Consider the following 21221-nt stretch of genomic DNA (forward strand, 5'->3'; position numbering starts at 1 on the left):
TCTCACACCATCGCTTTACACAGCCTGGAACTCCCCATGTGGGCTCTGAATTCACCCAGAGCGTCAAGTGAGAAACACAGACCGCACGGCAGTAAGGAAGCAGACCAGAAGCTGGGCTCCCAACTTCAGCATGTGCTCTCCCTGCTGACAGTCATCACCAGAATCCTCCAAACGGCGAGAGGTGGCTTCTCGTATGAAGCATTGGTGTTAGAGACAGATACTCCCGGCCACCTTCTGCCACCCAGCTCTGTAGCCCATCCTCAGCGAGAGCCTGGGACAACACCAGCCTGGGGACGTAGGGCTGACTCCTCTTCATACCGATGCTTTAGCCGGACAGTCTTATCCCAGGTGCGTGTGTGTGTGTGTGTGTGTGTGTGTGTGTGTGTGTGTGTGTGTGCGCGTGCGCGTGCACTCTCGCGTGCTGAAAGCAGTGACCGCAGGCCCGCAGAAGTGAGTCAGGAAGGACCAGGGCTCCCGTCCTGCCTTTGCTCTCTCTGTGGCTTTTCTTAGTCTCTGTGGTGAACACAGCTGTCCTGCTGTGAGTTGTTCCGACAGCAGCCCTGGCCAGAGGATGGTCCTCGGCAGATTCCTGGCACAAAAGTTTGAGCGAGCTGAACACCCTGTCTTCCTCATAGAGCCAGCTCGTGCCTGGATGGCAGCCCTGAGGGATGGGCCAAGAGTTCTTACCCCCGGGAACCTCAGAGTGCGGATGTCTTAACTGGGCAGTGGTTCTCAACCTTCCTTATGGTGCTGCCCTTTAACACCTGTCCTTATGTTGTGGTGAGCCCCAACCCTATTTTTGTTGCTACTTCATAGCTGGAGTTCTGCTACTGTTATGGATCGTACTGTAAACACTTGTGTTTTCTGACGGCCTTTTAGGCAACCCCTGCAAAGGGGTCAGGGGTCAGGACCTTTGAGAACTTTTGCCTGAGAGCAACTGCTTATATGGTGAGCACTAGAAAACAGATACCTGGGTGGATAAGACTACTCAAAGAACGAAGGACAACAGCAGGGTTATCTCAGCTTCAAGAAAGCAATCCAGGGGGGCTGGAGAGACGGCTCAGAGGTTAAGAGCACTGGCTGCTCTTCCAGAGATCCTGAGTTCAATTCCCAGCAACCACATGGTGGCTCAGGACCACCTGTAATGGGATCTGATGTCCTCTTCTGGTGTGTCTGAAGACAGCTACAGTGTACTTATATACGTAAAATAAATAAATCTCAAAGAAAGCAAGGAAGCAAAGAAGTTAGACCTTAGCCTGGTGTGGTTGCAAGCCTATAATCCAGCATTGGGTGGACCAAGGCTCAAGGCCAAATTCAACACATGAAACCCTTACAAAACAAAAAGAAAGCCAGATGAGCTCGGTGGGCCAAGTGTTCCCAGCGTTCAGTAGGTGGGAGCAGGAGGAGCAGGCGTGTGAGGCCAGCCTACGCTACACAGTGAGATGGAGGATGGCCTGAGAAGCTGAAGCACGGACCTAGAGAGGGTTAGGCTCATGGGGTTATTTGGCTCAGTGGTGCTCTGCCTCCACAAGGCCCTTTCCCCCAGAGGAAAAAAAAAAAAAAAAAGAGTGTGCGCTGCTCTTCCAGAGGATGTGAGTGTGGTTCTCAGTGCCCACACTGGGTGGCTCACAACCACTCTAGCTCCAGGGGATCCGGATACCTCTGATAGACACACGCATGCTCACAGAATCAAGAAGAATAAATCTCGGAGAGAAACAGAAAGGCGTGGGGGACAGACACTTCAAGGCCAGCCTTGTGAGTTCTAGGACAGCCAGTGATACACAGAGAAACCCTGTCTCAAAAAAAAGTGGCCTGGGATCTCTTCACAACAAGGGGAAAGTAAGTAAGACACCACACCTCTTACCGGATGGTCCCCAACCGTCCGTGACTTCAATCCACAGAGGTCCGATCCCCACACACGCACACAATGCACATACAGACAGCAGGCAGACACATACACACATAAATAAAAAAGAATTTAAAAATAAAATGTTGTCGAAGAACACAAGTTGGAGGCCAACCTGTGGTACACAAGTCCTGATCATGATGCTTAATTAATTTAATGTCTCAATCCTAAGAGTGTCAGTCCTTATGGGGACTCAAGCATTCTCCCAGAGAGGATGGCTATGCAGAACCCACTCGAGGATGGAGTTTTCTTTATTGTAACTGTCAGGACAACCACAGCAGAAGTCCTTCCCCAGTTAATATTCTTTCCTATTTAAAATATGCTTTTAAGATTGACAAATGACACAGTCTTTACCTCATGGTACATAACTGGCCACCCCTTGCTGGGAATAACAAGGTAAGACTTGTTCAACAAAGCGTTAAAGAGAGGTTGAGGTCTCAGGCCAAGTGGTGTGTGGTAGCATTTCTCACCACCCTGGCAGTCTGGAGACGAAGGCAGGAGCATTGCCTGGTGTACAAGGTCCAGGCCAGCCAAGGCTGTGTATCAAGACCCTAACTCAAAAAGACTGGAGTATTTTAAATCCGTGTTGGGCACCTAGGATAACCCAACACTGGAGGCGGGGGAGGGAGGGCTGCAAGTCCAAGACCAGCCTGGGCTACACAGTGAGGTCCTGTCTCTAAACAACTGTCTTAGCATCCCTGCTATGTGTTGGAGTCATTTCCGGATCCACACAGAGTGGCATCTGCTCCCTATTCCCAAAGAGTGAAACACTCCACAGCCAGCAAGAACGCCTGTGACACATGGCGAGCCAGGCAGAGTCTTTCCAAGGAGATGTGATTGTGAGGGACTCAGGGAAGGGGTGGACAGACATCTTGGAACAGTTGTAACTGACAGAGCAGGATTCCCTTTCTCCGCTGGCTAGCGGGAGCTGCTAAGGTCTGTAAACTTGACTACCAACCCGCCTGACTTTACAGCCCCGGTTCTCACTTTCCACACTCAGCATCGTCCAGCGATTGTGAGACAGGCGGCCGCTTTAACCAGCAGTGACCGGCTGTGTTTCCCAGAGATGCGCCCTCATCTCATCAGATGCTTCGGTAGTCAGAGCCTCTGGCCACGATGGCAGCAGCGTCCCACTCCACGGCGAAGAAGGAAATGGTTCCAAAAAACCCAAATATCACCATGACCAGGAGCTGCCAGTGGAGGAGCAGGTAGTTGCTGTAGAAGAAAGCCACCGCTGCGCAGATCGACTGGAAGAAACCAGACAAGTCACCAAGTGACCCCGGGGCCTCAGCTCTTCCATAGTCAGCCCACCATTTCTGACCCAAAGGACATCTGCAAGTGGCAGTGCCCATCAGACAGCCTGCTGGTCACCAGCTCACAGATGCACCCCAACTCTCCTGATAGCAAGCGCCCAGTAAGCTGCGGGCATTACAACAGCACATTGATGTGCACGGATGAGAGGCTGAGACTGCGGAGGAGGACCCGGGACCTACGGGAGTGTTCACCCGAGTGCAGAGCCCAGAGTGAAAGCCCACTGTGCCCAGTTCTCCTCACAACCCCTTTAACCCATGGGAGGGCGTGACCGAGGAGAACAGGGAAGAGACGGACTGCAGCCCAGGCCCGGTTACCTGAACAAACTTAAAGACGGCGAAGGCCGGTGCGCTGTCTTCCGAGTAGAGAAAACCCAATATGCTGAGCAGCTGGGTGTTGAAGCAGCTGTCTCCCAGACCCAGCAGAAAGCTGCAGAGGATGGCAACTTCTTTGCTGAAGAAAAAAAATAGAACTGGAAAGATGGCTCAGTGGTCAGGGGATGTAGGACAGGGAAGATGGCTCAGTGGTCAGGGGCATACGCTGCCTCTGTAAAGGCCCTGAGTTTGGTTCCCAGAACCCACGACTCCAGCACCAGAGGCCCCAAAGCGCTCCTTTGAACTCCATAGGCACCACCAGAACTCAAACATGCCCATATATACATATAATTTAAATAAAAAACAAGCGGGGGGGGCATGCTTTTAATCCCAGCATTCCAAAGGTAGAGGCAGGTGGATCTCTGCCAGCTCAAGGCCATCCTGGTCGACACAGAGTTCCAGGACAGCCAGGACCATGTAGAAAGAACTGTCTCAATAAGTAAATATACGAATGCATAAATACATAAAAATGAATCTTTAAAAGCCATTTGTATTTGTTTTGTGTTTTACTTGGTGAAGGGGACACTGGGGACTGAGCTCAGGGACTCCTTAATGCTAGGCAACCCCTGCCACTGCCACTCCTCAGGCCCCATACAGACCCCAGGCTGCCCTGGTACTTGTGGTCCTGAAGCCCCAGCTTCCTCAGACGTAGGGTCACGGGTGTGCACAGTCCTGCCCCAAAACAAGAAAACACTACCCTGGCTGAGGGCTTCTGTGCTATTGGAGATTGAACCCAAGGCCTCGCAGATCTGAGGGAAACTTCCTTTTGTTTGTTTTTTCCCCCTGAGACAGGGTTTCTCTGTGTAACTCTGGCCGTCTGTCCTAGAACTCACTTTGTAGACCAGGCTGGCTTTGAACTGATGTAGATCCACCGGCCTCTGCCTCTCGAGTGCTGGGACTAAAGGCGTGCACCACCACCATGCCTGGCGCAAGCAAACATGTTACACTCAGGGTTCCAACTCCAGCCTCCCTACTAGAATCTGCAAACAATTATGCCTACATGACGGACCTTCGCACTCTAGCAAATTCTGGTCTACTCTCTTTGGAAAGCAAATACTGCCTTTTGGGCTAGGCTCCTTTGGGTCTGTGGATTTATCCCCAGACACGGCATCTATGATGAACTAGTTGAATGAAATCAACCGACGCCCTCAAACCATGAAGGCCCGAGCAGCTGCTCAGCCAACAGCTGCCGCCTTGTTCCTCCTCTAACACAGGAATGGTTCACTGCTGAAGAGGGGGGTAAAATTCTCATCAGATACTTCTGAATCCTTCACGGATCAAGGGAGGAACCAGGAGGGTAGAGGTAAAAGCAACCATTACAAAACGACCGTGGGATTCTCTGCTCTCTCGACTCTTGACAGGCGACCTCTCAAAGCTGACAGACTCTGAGGATTAAGCGCTCCACTTGGACCCACCCAGCAAAGGGCAGCGTACCTGGGCCTGATGTATGCACTGCTGTTGGTCCCTTCCACGGGGGCAATGGGCGCATCTCCAGGCATGTTGAGGAAGATCAAGTAAAAGGCTACAAAGTGCACCAGGGTGCCCAGCAGCACCACCGGGTTCCTGCCGAAGCGACTGTTCTTGCTCAGCAGGCCGAAAAGGCTTCCACCTGTAGGTGAGGACGCAGCAACACTTCAGGCTTTCACCAACCACAGAACCAGTCACAGGTTCCAATGTGGAGCAGAGAATGACTCAGATGTCCTATGTCTGCCCCTAAACAGACCATCACAGTGAGGATGACCACGGCACTCAGCCATGGCCTCCATGTCAGCTGCATGTCTAGCCAGAGACGCTCCTGCTATTTTTCTGAGTTAATACACCCAGTGCACCTCCCGCACACCCAGTGCACCTCCTGCACCCAGTGCACCTCCCACACACCCAGTGCGCCTCCTGCGCTTGCTGTCCTCTTAGAGAGACAAAGGCTTTCATAGCTCACCAACCATCACTGCTGTCCTGAGACCTGGTCTCAGGCAGGCCAGGCCTGTGCTGACCCTGCCTCCACCTCCCCCGTGGTGGTCACCCACCCCATGCTTTCGTTCTCATGACAGCTTGTCCACTTCATGACTGGACGAATCACTGTCAAACTGTAAGGTGGCAGGCAACAAAGGCTTTTAGGAAGGCTCACCCATCGTAACAACTCAGCGCCAAGGCCGGTGGCAGGTCCTACAGATCTAGGGACCGACCGAGGCGGCTGAGGGAGGTGGAGTTCAAAACCAGCCTGGACAACTTCGTGAGATTCTGTCTCAGGGTTTTAAAAACAGACTGGGGTAAGCAGGTAGCACAGGGGTAGAGTCCTTGGTCTACTATGTACAAGGCCCCAGGTAACTCCTAGCACCCCTCCCCACCCTCACCCCCAAGGTTAGCAGTTAAAAAACTTCTAATATGCATGGGGCTTGTTGTAACACGTAAACTTGTAACACGTTTGAGGCTAGCCTAAGCCTATATAGTGAGTTCTGAGTCAGCCAACAGCTACATAGCAAGACCATCTCAAAAAAAAAAAAAAAAGGGTAATTAATATTCTATAGCACAGAGAGGTAACTATGGCTAATAATAATTATGTGTGGGTTGCAAGATAGCTAGTAGGAAGGATTTGAAAACTTCCACAACAAAAAGAGGTGATAAAGACCTGAGATGATTACGATGTCATTACCCTGATCTGGGATCTGGTCATTGCACAATGCAATGCCACTCCGTGCCCTGGCCCCTCGTGCCCTCACTGCTGGTGCAGCACCCCTGGAGAACAACTCCTGGGATACCTAGCGTTGTTAACCTGCACTCTTCTTAATGAGCAACAGAGTACGTACGTCTAGAACTTTCCCAGGTTCTGTGAGTTACATCTAACCCTGTTGACTCATCGTGCCCATGAGGAAACTGAAGGCAGGATGAGGCCTGCCCCTCCCCCAGTCTCTGCTGTCCTGCTTTCTGGGTCACACCCTTAGTTCTGCACACACAGCCACCACGCGGGTCTGTTGAGGGCATCCAACCTGTCTTACCCCCAAGCGAGCACAAGGCTGAGGGTCCTGAGGTGTCTTACTGTCCGCCTGTACAGTGAGTGTCCTATTCCAGACCCCGCAAAGGTGCCAGCAGGTTTCTGACATCCATCCCGCTGAGAAGCAGCAGAGCCTTGGACAGCTCGCCCTGTGATGACATCACCTCAAGCGGGAACAATCATCCCAGGAGAGCCAGACTGTTCCTTAAGCAATAGGCTTTCTTTGAACTACCTTGCAGAACCAGAACTGCCACAGCCAACAACAGGGTAGCCACAGCCGCCTAATCGCCCACCTTCTGCCTGGGAGGACCGGGAAGACTGCTGGGGCCCAAAGGCTTCCAGCCAGCCCAAGGGTTTGTCAACTCCAAGTTTAGGGAGAGACCCTGCCTCAGACAAATGACAGACAGTGATAGGGGACTCTAGATGCCCTCCACTGGTCTGTGTGCACACCCCCACCCCACACCCACACCCACACCCACAAATAAGCAAAAGTTAAAAAAATAGTGATGATCGAAAAATAAAATATGGACAAAAATAAAATATACCCAAGTGGATATAAATAAGTAGGAAGCTAGAAACTCAAGGACAGAGGGGTGAAGGAGACCTAAGATTTCTATCTTTATGCTAACGAAATGTTGTTGTTTTTCTTTCTTTTTGAGATAAGGTCTTAAGTAGCCCAGGCTGACCCAAAGCCACTATACAGCCAAGAATGACCTCTGTCATCCTGCTTCCACCTCTCAAGATTCAAGAATGGAGTCGTGCGTCATCCATCATGCCTGCCTCTTCTTCCTTTTTAAAACCCAATCAGGGTCTCCGTTTATTGCCCAGGCTAGCCCTGAACTCCCACAGACCCAGCTTTCCAGCCTGACTCTGAATGAAAGGTTTTGAAGGTAAACAAACCAACCTACCTAAAATCTCTCCAATGCCGATGAAGATGCCAGAAAGCCCAATGAGGCTTTTCTCTTCTGTCCCAAACTTGTTCACGGCCCCAATACAGGTTCCGTACACCCCGGAGAAGAAGGTCAGCTCCAGACCTTGGGGGAAACAGGGTTAATTTAACTCTAGGCCAGGCTCTTTCCTGTCTTTGGCTTGTGTCTAGTAGCAGCTGAGCCTGACGTACATGAGGACACATGGACAAAAGTCAGAGACTAAGCAATTCTGGAGCGGGTGGCTCTGTGCTGCACAACTGGTCACCGCCGTCTCCCAAAGCCACACCAAACTGAACTCCCCAACACGGAGGCTCTGCAGCGGCAGCCTTCAAATGACTGGGTCATGTGACAGTTCCCTCTGGAGATCAGCACTCTTGCAGGAGGCACTAGGGCGGTTTGCTTCCTGCTTTTTCTGCCAGCCCTGTGACTGCACAGAAGGTGACAACCAGGAGAGAACCTGATTGTGCTGACACAGGCTCTCTGACCTCCGAACCCGAGACAGAGTTTCTCTGGGTAACCTTGGCTGTCCTGGGACTCATTCTGTAGACCAGGTTGGCCTCAAACTCAGAGACCCACTTGCCTCTCCTTCCCAGTGCTTGGATTAAAGGCGTGTACCACCCCCCACACCCCAGCTGACTTACTTTCTACTGCTATGTGTATGGTGCTTTGCCTGTAGTTACGTATGTCTATGCACCATAGTGTGCAGTTGAGCCACCATTGTGAGTGCCAAGAACCAAACCTCTGGAAGAGCAATAAGTGTTCTCAACCACCGAGCCATCACTTCGGTCTGCGTTTTTGGGCTGCCCCCATTCTTACTCCAATGCTAGCACTCTTATCTACGGCCCTGTTTTTGCTAGGCAACCGCTCTGTCACTCAATTATGCAATTACATCCTCAGTCCGGTCACAGCTTTTGGTTTTTTTTTTTTTTTTTTTGGACACAGGGTCCTGCTCATCTGAAAGTCAAACTGGTATTATAGGTGTGTGCCACCACCCTGGGCCAGAGCACTCGATTTTAAACACTGCTGTTTGAGTTACATTTTAAAAAATATCATTAAGGGCTGGAGAGATGGCTCAGTGGTTAGGAGCACTGACTGCTCTTCCAGAGCTCCTGAGTTCAATTCCCAGCAACCACATGGTGGCTCACAACCATTTGTAATGGTGCCCTCTTCTGGTGTGTCTGAAGACAGCGACAATGTACTTATATATAATAAATAAATAAACCTTTATGAAAAAAACCATTAAATGGTAACCCAGCACTTGGGATAGAGAAAGAGGATCAAGAGTTTGAGATCAGTTTCAGCTTCACAGTGAGTTCTAGGCCACCCTGGGCTCAACAGGAGATCAGGCCTCAAAAATAAAGCAAGCAAACAAACAAGAACCACCAAACCCAAACTAAACAAAACAAACAAAAGACCAGCCCTGGCTGTCTTGGGCTCACTCTGCAGGCCAGGCTGGCCTCAAACTCAGAGGCCCACCTGAAGGCGTCCCCAGCATATCCTCCACTCTGTATACCTACTCACCTGTGTTAACATGGAATTACATAAAAATTTCTTGGGTAAAGACCAAGAGTAGAAAAAGTTCTAAAAGCCCTGATTTAAACCCCAGTCCATGTTAAGTTCTCCAGAGGCTCAAAGTAAGACAGGTCAAGGGGGGCAGTTTCCCCGTCTTTGGTGAAAACACGGGTTAAACAGACATTCTTCTGTGAGGCTGGCATCAGGCAGGAGACGGCAAGGACGTGAAATCAGCGGACGGAAATAGCACGTATGGAAGGGCTCACCACCCGGTAAGAAAGCCGCCCCGGAGAGCCAGGGAGCCCGTTAGCTGCTCCTGTGGACACAGCGATGCTTCACGGGCTCTTTCCAAACATGCAAAGGGAGTTCCTGAACTGAGAGTGAAGTCGGCTGGGGCTGCAGCCATGGCTCCATGGGTAAGACAACTGCCTGCTCTTCCAGAGGATCCCGGTTCAGTTCCCAGCACCCACACGGTGGCTCACAACTGTCTGTAACTCTAGCTCCAGAGGCGCTGATGTTCTCCTCTGGCCAGCACTGGCAGTAACACACAGTGCACACACATAAAGAGCAAGGAAAAATTAAGTAACAGATTAGGATAAAGTCAGGAAAGTCTCTACACCCTAATCCTAATCCTATAAGACCTTAAAAATATGTTTATCTCACTTTCCCAAGAAGAGGCTAAGTGCCTGGGCCTTGCCGTTGCACGCCAAGCGTGTGTTTGTGTGTGAGGTCAGAGGACAGAGAAGCCCATCATGCGGTTCCAGCCATCGGCTCAGGCCATCCTACTCACTGTTCTTGAGATGGCTCTCACACTGCAGCTCAGGCCAGCCTTGAAGCTGTAGCAATCCTGTCTCGGCCTCCCAACACTGGCATTACAATGAGGTGTACGTGACCTCACCCTTCCTGAGACCGAGGGCTGTAGCTATTCTCACACCTCAGTCTCACACGGCCCTCGTTCCCTAAGAGGTATCAGAGTCACTCAGCCCTCCTGGGTATGCCCTGAGTGCTCCCTGCTGCTCTGACTTCGCTGGTTCAGGCTACCTGGCACTGACTCTGGTCTGGCCCTGTGGCTGGCTGCCACAGAACGCAGTAGACGTGACACAAGGCTAGGTCTAGGACAGGCCTGCAGAAAGCTTGGTGAGCTTTTTCTGCTCTCCTTTGGGACCTTTGGCCACACTGAGGTCTGGCTCTCCTGTGACTCACATGAAGAGCTCAAGGAGGAAGAAGGTTATTCAGAGAGCAGGTCAGAGCCCTGACGTTGGCCTAGGACTCAGTCTTCTCTCTGACACCAGGAAGGTACCGGACATGTGCATGAAACTGTCTTAGAGGCAGCTGCTCTGAAAGCAGCCTCAGGGTAGCACTGTGCAGTTGGAGCCAAGCATGAGGAGTTCTGCCATCACCACACAGCAGCAGGGCAGAAGGAGCAGCTATACCTGTGTAGGCAGTTGTAACACTCAGGAGGAGCATCTCCTTGGTGACGCACAACCTCAGAGACTTTTCTGTAAGGAGAAAAATGGGACAGACTTAGCTAGATTTTAATCGGCAACCGTTTCCTTCAGTCAGAACAGTCCTGTCACTGCTGAGGGCCATGGAGGCCACAGAGGAGCCAGCCGACTGACTGCAGGCCGGGCTATGGTGTCCACGCACTGCAGACACCTCGACCTCAACCTTAGCACCGAGAGGTGTGGATGAGATCCACAGTGGAGACTGCATTTCTAAAAATGCACCCCATGCCTCCTTTGAAGACAGGGTCTCACTGTGGCCCAGGCTACACTGAAATGTACTATGTAGTCCAAGATGATCTGGAACAAGCCAATCTCCTGTCAACGTCCCACTGTTAGGATCACGGACACAGACTAGCATACATGCAAGATTACATCTAGATGTTTTTCCAGAGACTCTCCTGTATCCCGGGCTGGTATAAGAGGATGATGGCTGACCCTCTTGCCCTCAAGTATTGGAATTACAGGGCTGAAATGAAGAATCTATAAGCGTCAGGCAAGTCTGAGCTACCTTCTGCAAATCAGTCTAAAGAAAGTTGCTGATCTGTTTCTGTGAGTTTTAACCTCGATTCTCTGACCCTCTAGTAGACAAGCTCCTAGACTCCAGACTGGGCAGCCAGACCTCCGGTGACCTCTCATCATGGCAGGAAACACAGCTATACCCTAATGCTAATACACGAAACCCCAATTTAAAGTTTATAATTATGACTGTATCCCTCAAACACGGGCAGTGTGTAAAAGCCGGATTAAACAGCTCTAATGACAGAGCACACATGTCCCACATCCTAGGTTCTTTCTAAGAGGAGGCCTTGTGACCTCTGAGCCAGGCATCGGCTGATGAGATCAAGAATTTCCACTCGGGCAGAAGGAAATGACAAGGCTTCATATCCCCAAGGGCCGCAGGCACTATGAAGCTGTCAGAGCTGATGGCCTGCAGCGGGCTGCTCCGTGAAGTAACTGCCTTAGCAAGCGTCTCTCCTGGGAAGCAAAGAGGCTGAGAGGCGGGGTCAGAGCCTACCCATGTCTGAGGGAATAACTGTCTCCCTTGTGAATCAGTGTGCGCTCAAATCCACCTCAGCCACCTTCTGACCAGCTGGTTGACCTTGGGTAGGACTTCTTGACAGCCTGCTGTGTCAGTAAGTTAGACGGTGCTTGTTTGTAGAAGTTACAGTGGACGCTGATAATCACGTGCCAACCACTGAGCCACCTGACCGCAACCTCATGAGCAAGCAGTGTTCCTCATCTCAATCTCACTGGATCAAACTTCCTCCATGCTTCCAGCACTGCTCCGTTACTTGTAAAGAGCTCTGAGAGGGCTCAGTATAGACTCTGGAAACCTCAGCTCTCTTCTCTGGAATGGAGGCGCCTGCCTATTTCAGAATCCTTAGAACCACTGTGCACACGGCAGCAAGAAACCCTATGGAATGCTTGCTAAAGGAGCAGCCTGGGGTTTTCTCACCTCCCTGTGTCAGCACACAGTCCCCACACCCGAGGCCTCCTCCCAGCGCTCACACACTCCTCAGGTGGGCGGCGCTCTCATTCATTCACAACAGCCCCACCATAGAGACACTGGTGGAGAAACTGAGCTACTTTAGAAGGGCATACGTGGAAAACTGAAAAGACTGGGGGTCGTCAATCCAGAGTTATCAGGGAAAGGGGGAGGCAAATGCTGGAGGTGTTCCCGAATAGTTCTTGCATTTCAGATACAGAGAATACTTACTAAACGCATCGACCGCCTTTGTCACGTTGTTCTGGGCAGACCTGGGAAGAGAAAACAGACTGGTTTCTCCCTCGGAAACTCCCAAGAAAAAAAGCCCCATTTCCACTAAGGTCTGTAAAATTGCAGGCCTCGGCTGGGTCAGGTCAGAGGCACGGGCAGTTGGCTCTTGGGGAGTTCTAGGCCAGCCAGATTTACAAAGTGAGACCCTGTCTCAAACACAGATACATGTGTACACAAACAGACAAATGTGTTAAAAACTAAAGGTAAGGAGAGCAGACTCAGCGCGGCTGAGAGCAGTGGGTGGGGGGGAGGACTTAAGTCCCTGGGGACCTTTCCCGGCCTCCCTTCTATAGAAGGCCCTTCCCTTCTGTGCCCTTCCCTTCTGTGCCTGCCGCATTCCTTCACCTTTGCTTTGAAAGTTCTCCCTGTGCCCATCTGTCAGACATGACAGTAGCTGGGATAAAACAGTTTAGTAATCCCTAGGCCATGACTATTCAAAATCTACTCTAACACGAGGCATGCCCCAGGCGTCTTACTCGGTGGCTTCCATGTCCTGATCATCGCAAGACTCATCTTCTTCTCCTAGGACATTCTCAGGATCTGGTTTCTGAATGAGAAAGAACAGAACGGTCCCCACGAGGCTTATGACTGTCAGAGCGATGAACACTGTCCTTCGGTCATTCTCTAGGGACAAAAGAAGAGGGTGAGTGCCGAGCCCCCTGGCTGCCCCCAGGCAATGAAACCTTTCCTCAGTACATTTTTATTTCAAGGTATCAGTCAACACTTAGGAGAAGGAAACTTCCATCCTTGTCTTCCAGCTAGAGAATACTAAGAACAACAGTCGGGGAACACGACCTTCCCTTCCCTTCCCTTCTAACCTGGGGAGGGCACAGTTCCAACAGGGGAGCAGGCACAGACCCTTGGGAGCCTGGCTAGCACGTGCTAGCAAAGCACAGCCATGAACTCTAGCCTTCACTTTGTATGTCTGAGGCAAAAAGCTTAGGAAAAGCAAGCATCAGAAGAAACTTCAGGGTGCCGAAGTTCCCCGAGTGACGCTTAGAGCAGACGGGAGGGCCTCTCCGTGGAACTGCTGTTCACTTTCAAAACCATCTGAACAAAGTGACGTGAGTAAGACCCACCTGAAATCTGGGTTTTCCCTTGCCAGGCAAAATATATGTAGAGATTCCCAAAGAACAAGCTGTGGGAGAGAAAGGAGAAGATTCGGGGAATCACTGGAGTCCTCCGGTTATGTTGGTGATTTACTTGAAACGGGGTTTTGCTCTGTACCCTTGGCTGGCCTGGAACTCCCTCTGCCTTTCTGAGTACTGGGAAAAAAGGCCTGGGACACTGTATCAGGCTTGGATTGAGGGCCTTTAAAGCCATTCCCATTATTTGGAGGGGGAAGGAAGCTTGTGAGAAAACGGGAGGCGATGTTGTAAAGACCCTGCCTACCCTAGGTTACTTAACAGGGCCACACCACCTGACTTTCTGAGAGTTAACTGACCCGTAAGCATGTGACAGTAACCTGACTGGGCCCGCCCAGCAGGACTTGAATCATTCAGACACACGTGACTTATTGGGACTCTTGAATTAAGTCGGGAACAAGCATGCTATTTTTAAATGGTAAGATTTGAAGAGTCTGTGAACAAACCACACAGTTTAAGTACCCAACCGTTTGGCATACTTCCCTGAGGAACGGTCACTCACTAGCTCTCCTGTTTCTTAATCTCTAACGTCTTAAAGCTAAACTTCTGTCCCAGGCCTGGTGGGGTGCACCTGTGGTCTCCGATACTTGGGAGGCTTGAAGCAAAACCATCCCCCGAGACTGGGAGTTTAAGGCCAGCCTACTGAGTCTCCCAACCAAACATACACAATCCCTACCACCACCGTCAACTAAACAGTCAAAATTAAGTCTTTATGAAAACCCAAAAATCTTTAAGTTTTTTTTTTTTTTTTTTTTTTAAGTTACATTTAGTTGTTTGTTCAGGGGAGGCGTTCCAGGACAACACGGTGCATGCTGGAGGTCAGAGGACGACCTGCTGAGGGAAGTTTTTCTCTCTTATTATCATGTGAGTCTAGGGACAGAACTCAGGACACCAGGTCTGGTGGCAAGTTCTTTTATCCGTGAGCCATCCTGCTGGCTCCGGGCTGGCCTTGAGTTAACTGCAATCTTTCTGTCTCTACCTCGTGAGTGCTGGAATTACAGGTGCACTCCCCTGTACCAAGCTCTTCAGGAAATAGGGAGACCAAAGGCATAGGAAGAATGACTGCTGGGGTTTGTCTCAGAAGATACCCACTGCATGCTTCAGCCTTGGTCCCGCCATTCTCCCTTCCGAATAGAGTGTATTTGCTCAGAGCTACCTGGCAGCGCAGCTTGGTGGAAGGATGTGGCTCCTGGGCTCCAGACAGCCATATTTACGTGGGTTAACTTTCAGTCTCCACATGCGTAGACTACAGACAATGCCTTCCACCTCCTAAGTTTGTATGAAGATAATTAAACAAATAACCCAAAGCCCTTAGCCACAGAGGATGTTAACGTGGAGGATAACATTTTCCGCTTGCTGATTTTAAACTTTAGTAAAATCATTCCACGTGCTTTGTGTAAATCATGGAGAGAGAATCTGTACCGCCTGGTAAAGATCTAGTAAGCGACGTCACAAGGAGACCCGGGGGCAGACTGAGCTCCAAAGAGATCATTACCTAGATTGCAAGAGTGCCCAGAAAATCCCGCTGTTTCTCCCGATTGTGTGTTCATCAGAGTTTATTGTCAGGCAATTTCCTTGTGCTGTCCAAAGGACTGAAATTCAAACCAAAAGTTCATTAAAGGCATGGCATCGGGTAGCTTCCGATACTAATGTGCACCGTGCACCCGCTGCGCCCCGGGGGAGGTGTATTTGGGGGAGGGGGCGTGGGAGATGCTCACCGGCAGCTGCGATCCCGATGAAGACAGATGCTGTGTAGAAGGACCATGGGAAAGGTTGGATAAAAACGGCAATGTATATGCTAAAATGCAATAGGTCAGTGCATTACAGTCAAACAGTCCGTGAGACAGAGCTAAGCATGCCGCCCCGGGGCCAGCACAGAGGCTCTCACCCTCAGCCTCGACCTGGAAAGCACTCTCTTAGTTTTGGCTTTATGAAAGGGGCATGAATGAGAGTTGGTTTGCCCCACTGCCCCCTTTGCCCCTGGAAAAGAGATCGAGTCCGGCCCTCTGAGTGTGACAGGCCACTGAGCCTTCTCCAGCCCAAGCTGCTTGTCTTTTTCCATCCATCTCTAGGTGTTGACAATGGACACCTCGCAGGTTTGCAACAACTGCCGTGAGCTCCGTGCAGGATGAAGCCTGAGCCCAGAAACATCTCCTAAGTTCACGTAAACCTGCTTGCCGATGTAACGGAAAGCAAGCTTATTTCGTGGAAGGTTCTTTTTTTTTTTTTTTTTTTTTTGGTTCTTTTTTTTCGAGCTGGGGACCAACCAGGGCCTTGCGCTTCCTAGGCAAGCGCTCTACCACTGAGCTAAATCCCCAACCCCTTCGTGGAAGGTTCTTTTCGACCACAGCACAGAGAGATTTTTGGACCCTGATTAATAGTGAGGCAAACACTGAATTTGCCAGACACGTAGGAACCTGAAGATAATAAGACACACTCTGAAGGCTGAGCCAGGAGGATCGCCGGTTTGAGGTAAGCAAACCGTGAGACCCGGTCTGAAACACAAGAACCACCTTGATACACTCGTGGGTTAGAATTTCAGTGTTTCTGAGCAAAAAGCTGAGAGTCAGACCCCTGAAGTAACTTCCTACGTGGTGCTTGAGAGATGATCTGAAGTGCTCTCCACTAAACAAGCGATGGAAAAAGATGACCCACTCACCTGTAGAACAAACCACTGACAAACATAGAGATCTGAGGCCCGACAATGGCGACCACGGACGGAGTGATCAAATTTGAGGCAGAGAACACGCCATAAATAATTGCCAAGCTGCTCGATACACAGAGGGGGGAAAAGAGAATAAAAACCTTAAGTAACATCCCCAAAAATTCACGTTTAAAATTTTGCGTAGGCGGCCAGATGGCCCAATGGGCAGAGGCGTCTCTGGCAAACCCAGAGACCCCAGCTCCACCTCCAGAACCCACCACGTGGGAGGAGAGAACCAACTCCCAAGCTGTCCTCTGATCTCCAAGCACACAGTGTGGTGTGCAGGAACCCAGATGCACACACACAGAATAAGATATCTAAAATCCTATTAATGATATGGAAATTTTATAAGTTCACAAAAAATGTCACAGACTGTAGTCAGAATTTACATAAATACCCTCAGAATAAAGTTCTCATTTTATGTAACATACGAAAGTACACATTCATTTCACATATTAACATATTAGTTACTGATAGATGAGTAAAGGTTTTGGTTGAGACCGGGCCCTACTATGTAGACCTGGCTCAACTGAACTAGTGAGTCACTGTGTAGCCCAGGCTGAGTTTGAACTCACGGCCTCAGCCCCCCGAGTGCTGACTGCAGGCATTCGAGGCATGCAAACAATAAAAACTGGCTGGGTTTTATTTGTTGGTTATGAGAGGGTCTCTAAGACTTACCCTGGCTGGTCTCAAACCTGCACCTACGCTCCTGTCTGTCTGTCACAGGAGAGTGCTGGGGTTACTAGCATGTGTCACCACGTCTGGCTCGTATCAAGTGTCTGCATCACGTTCTCTCTGCCAGCTTGCCTGAACAGCAGTAAGAAGTGCTATGCCGGGCACTTTCCTCTCTGAAGTCTAGATGCTACAGAGGGAAGGCATTCCTACCCAGCCTCACTTTACAGGAAACAGAATTGCCCTGAGTGTTGCCTCCAGTTCAACCAGTCCTCAGAGAGTGGTGAGTCAGGCTCCAGCCTGGGAGACTTTGCTCCTGGGGCTCAAGCAGTCTGTTCCCTTGCAGCTTCATGGCACGTCTGTTATAGACAACAAGCTAGGTTATAACCTGCTCACGCTGCAATCTATTTTACTTGCCTGAACATTTTTCACCCATTCCTCAGCACTGTTACACACAGTTCAGTTACAAACATAGGTTATATAAATATACAAGTTATCCATATGGGCAGTTGGTTTTGAGACAGGATATCACTATGTCACCAGGGCTGGCCTTGAACCCACAATTCTCCTGAGTCTCCCATATACCAGGATTACAAGCATATACCCCTTACCTAATCCTACTACATGTTATCTTTTCTTTTCCCTTGCTACTATACGCATCTTTTGCTGTTGTTTGGGATAGGGTCCCTTATGTAGCTCTGGCTATACTGCAGCTCTCTCTGTAGACCAGCTGGCCTTGAACTCACAAATATCCCCTTGCCTCTGCCTCCCGAGTGCTGGGATTAACCCAGTTTACTACACATACCCTAAACAGAGTAGAGCTAAAGCTATCTTGAGGGCCTCACTTCACTTATTAGGCAGTGTCTATCTGCCTAAACCGTTCGAATCTGTAAATTCATATTTCTTTGGGTTCAATAAACTGCTCAGATATTGAATGTATCTTTTCACTTGTTCTTTGAAATACACAGAAAACAAAATATTGCAAAGTTGGTAACATTTTTAATTACCTAAAAAAAAAAATGGACACTAACACCCACTTATCCTCAGATACCACATACTATGTTTAGGTAATAAAGAACCAAAATAAGGAGAGTTTTAGAATTGGGGGATACGACAAACCTATAAGCAGAGAGAAACGAAGAAAAGGTACCCAGGCACAGCAAGGCATGCCTGACATCCCAGTACTCAGCAGGCTAAGCATGGCTGGGTTCCGGGCCAGAGTGTACTACAAGGTATGTCCTTTTCAAATTTCTTAAATCAATCAAATGCATTTAAAGAGTGTGTGTAGGGGTTGGGGATTTAGCTCAGTGGTAGAGCACTTGCCTAGCAAGTGCAAGGCCCTGGGTTCAGTCCCCAGCTCCGGAAAAAACAAAACAAACAAACAAACAAACAAAAAAAAGAGTGTATGTATAGCTTAATATCACAATTCTGTAATGTATACACAGTAGAGATAAACACGTACAACTCTTGTCAACTAAAAGTTTTGGGTTTTTGTTTTAAAGAGAACCCAAAGTTAGAGGAAGTGGCACATTTGGTTAATCGCAGCACTTGGGAGGCAGAAGCAAGAGGATCTCTGTGACTTTAAGACCAGTCTGGTCTTAGAACGATGAGTTTCAGGATAGCCAAGGGTACACAGAGAAACCCTGTATTGAAAAACCAAAGCAAATAGGTAAGACTAGCCAGGGTTAGAGTGAGACCCTGTTAACCACAAAGCAACCGCCGGTGCCCAGTTTGTCCCGTATCTCAGCAGTGGGTAAAGCCAGGCTGACAGAGGCCTCATAGTCACCTTTGGGACAAGGGAGTGAGGGCCAGAGAGGCTCTCAGTAGTCTTGGGCTGCAGGATGCTAAATTTTTTGATATAGATTGGAAAGAGAGGAAAAGAGGGGAAAAAAAAAAAAAAAAGGGGAACCCTGAGGCCAGGCTTGGTGCTACAGGTTTTTAAGGTTATCACTTAGGGAGGGAGACAACCAGAAGTTCAAGGCTAGACAGGGGGCAAGGCTACTTGAGAGAGGGCAGGGGTTGGGAGAGGATGTGCATGTGTTTAGCACACTTCCAGCTACAAACATAAAGTACTATGGACTTGTGAGGTTTTCATTTTCTCTGTCCATAAAATTGGGTCTAAACAGCATAAAAATCTTAAAGCTCCTGATGAAATTACAAACTGAGAATGAAGTTACAATGATTATGAAATCACAGAGCCACGAAGATCCAATGTTTCAACAATCACAGCGCTGTTTAGGGTTAGAAGGTGATTTGGACACGACTTGCATGCATATTAAACAGAAAGCACTGCACTGCCTGCATTGGCATGATCTTAGCAAGGAACCTGGGGTCACTGAGAGGACTTGCCTGAAGTAGCAAAGCACTCCAGTTCTGAAGCCAGGCTCTCAATCCCAAAGTCTAATTCTACAGAAAATCGGAAGCCGTCATCGTAAAGACATTTACCACCACGTATTATTTTGGGATTGAAGGCATGCACCCCCATGCCCGGCCTGTAACTTTCTAATTACTACATTTTAAAACTTATGCTTGTGTGGTACGAGAGTGTACTCCTGTGTGGAAGCCACAGGGCAACCCACGAGAGGTTCTCTTCCTCCACCAGGTAGGTTCTGAGGATTAATTCAAACACTCTTGGAGGTGTGCCTCTGTCCTTACTGACCTAGCAGGCTGGCTCTAAAACCAGAAAACGAGACGGACAGATTTGACCCAATCATTGCTACCATCCAGTTACAACATTTTATTGCTGGATTTCCTGAAGAGATGTATGGAACTACGTATGACATGCAAAATAAAGTCATGCACACAGTACAATACCTGGTATATCCACTGCCATGAAAATCTGTGCTATTTAAGCTCCTGATGACAGTTTGCTGCGTGGAAGATAAAACTAATCAACGAAAACGTCTTGCCATCTCCCTCCCCGCGGGAAAGCCTCAGAAAAATGTTATGGTACACACTTCTGACCCAAGTCCACCACAAGAGGAGAAAAAAAAAAGACTCATTTGCAGAAGACATACTCGAGGTGGGGAACCAACAATCAGCTGTACCCACAATGGGTTTTAGAGCCCTAGCCACCCAAGCACTAAACGCAGAGTTTAACACTCACAAGAATTAAAATATGGTCAACACTCAAACTGCAAGCCGCATCTGAGTAATAAATGCCAGTGTTTAACACCCCATAAACGAGAAGTATCTGACACACGGAATTAAGAAAAAACGAGGAAGGGTTGAAAAGTAGGAGGTGCGAGCTTGGCGTGGTAGCGGACATAAACGTTTATTGTCACAGATGGAGTGCATTCTGACAGGCTTTTCAAAGGAAGGAATACAGATTCCAACTCACCGCCACATTTCCACAAGTCTGAAAGGCGGTGAACATAAACATAAAGGCAACTCCTAAAATTACGATGTTGAAAAGCTTTTTAGATTCCGGAGACATTTTGGCTCCGCTTGCTCGGAGGTCAGGAGCGGCCCAGGATAATCACCTCCAGTCGAACCCCCTTACAGTCCTGAGGGAAGAAACGAGATGAGAGAACCACGCAGCCAGACTGCCGATTTCCAGTCCTGAGATGGGAATCGCAGGCTTAGGGGAAAGCTCTCCCCACCGGCACAGTCCGGACACTCCAGGGACGAGACCGAGTGCAGCGGAGACCCGGGGTCTGCCCACAGCAACTCCGGGTGCAGGGACAGGGATCTGGGCAAAGACGAGCAGTACCAGCAGCTGGGGCCCGCTCCCCCCCCGTCTGACTCACAGCAGATCACGAGACCCGTCAGCTGACCACGGTGTGGGCGCAGGGCCCGCCGGGAAAAGTAGTCTCCGGCGCCCGGCGTGGGGCTGGGGGAGGGTACGCCCGCACGCTGTGGTTAGCGCGTGCCTTAGGTTTACACTACCCGCCCCTTTAGGGAGAGGAATGGCCCCGAGAAGTGAAACCGAGGTAACCCTACGCAGGGAACCTAAGTCAGGAGCGGCGGGAGAGGGGAACGCGAGGCAGCCAGGGACACAGAGAGGCAAATGGGTGCACAGTACCGCCAGACAGGCGGGGCTGACCGCTAAGCGGAACGGCGCGTGGAGCCCGGGTATTGGCGTGGGGAAGAGGGCGGGGCCCTGGTGGGGAGCGCTTCCTCTTCCTCCCTCCGTAGAACTCCGTTCTTTCCCCCTCCCCCCGCCCTCGCGGGCCTCGCCCACGGAAGAGCATTTGGCGGGCTTTCTAACTGCCTCCAGGGGCCGCTCCCCCCTCCCCACAGCAGTGACTGCGCGCTTTCCGCCCGCCCGCCGCGCTGTGCGCAGGCGCGCCCGGGAGGGGCGGGGCGCGCGGCAGCGACGTTACGCAACGCGGCCGAATGAGCCAATCAGGAGATTCATTTCCGGGTGGCGCGGGCGCCATTTTGTGAGGGTGGAT

The 21221-nt window shown here is 50.1% G+C and overlaps 1 protein-coding gene across 1 annotated transcript; it reads right to left on the bottom strand.

Moving 5' to 3' along the window:
- Positions 1–2041: 2041 nt before the first annotated feature.
- Positions 2042–21015, bottom strand: Mfsd11 (major facilitator superfamily domain containing 11). The gene is made up of 14 exons (XM_032913863.1): positions 20574–21015; positions 20165–20330; positions 19639–19694; positions 16108–16215; positions 15167–15246; positions 14944–15040; positions 13383–13441; positions 12780–12927; positions 12244–12284; positions 10455–10520; positions 7489–7614; positions 5026–5200; positions 3535–3670; positions 2042–3153 (listed from the first exon to the last, which is right to left on the bottom strand). The coding sequence occupies exons 2-14, from the start codon at positions 20258–20260 to the stop codon at positions 2989–2991; spliced, it is 1353 nt and encodes a 450-aa protein (XP_032769754.1). The 5' UTR covers positions 20261–20330; positions 20574–21015; the 3' UTR covers positions 2042–2988.
- Between the last annotated feature and the right edge of the window lie 206 nt (positions 21016–21221).

Source organism: Rattus rattus, chromosome 9 (genome assembly GCF_011064425.1).
Source record: "Rattus rattus isolate New Zealand chromosome 9, Rrattus_CSIRO_v1, whole genome shotgun sequence".
Lineage (NCBI taxonomy): Eukaryota > Metazoa > Chordata > Mammalia > Rodentia > Muridae > Rattus > Rattus rattus.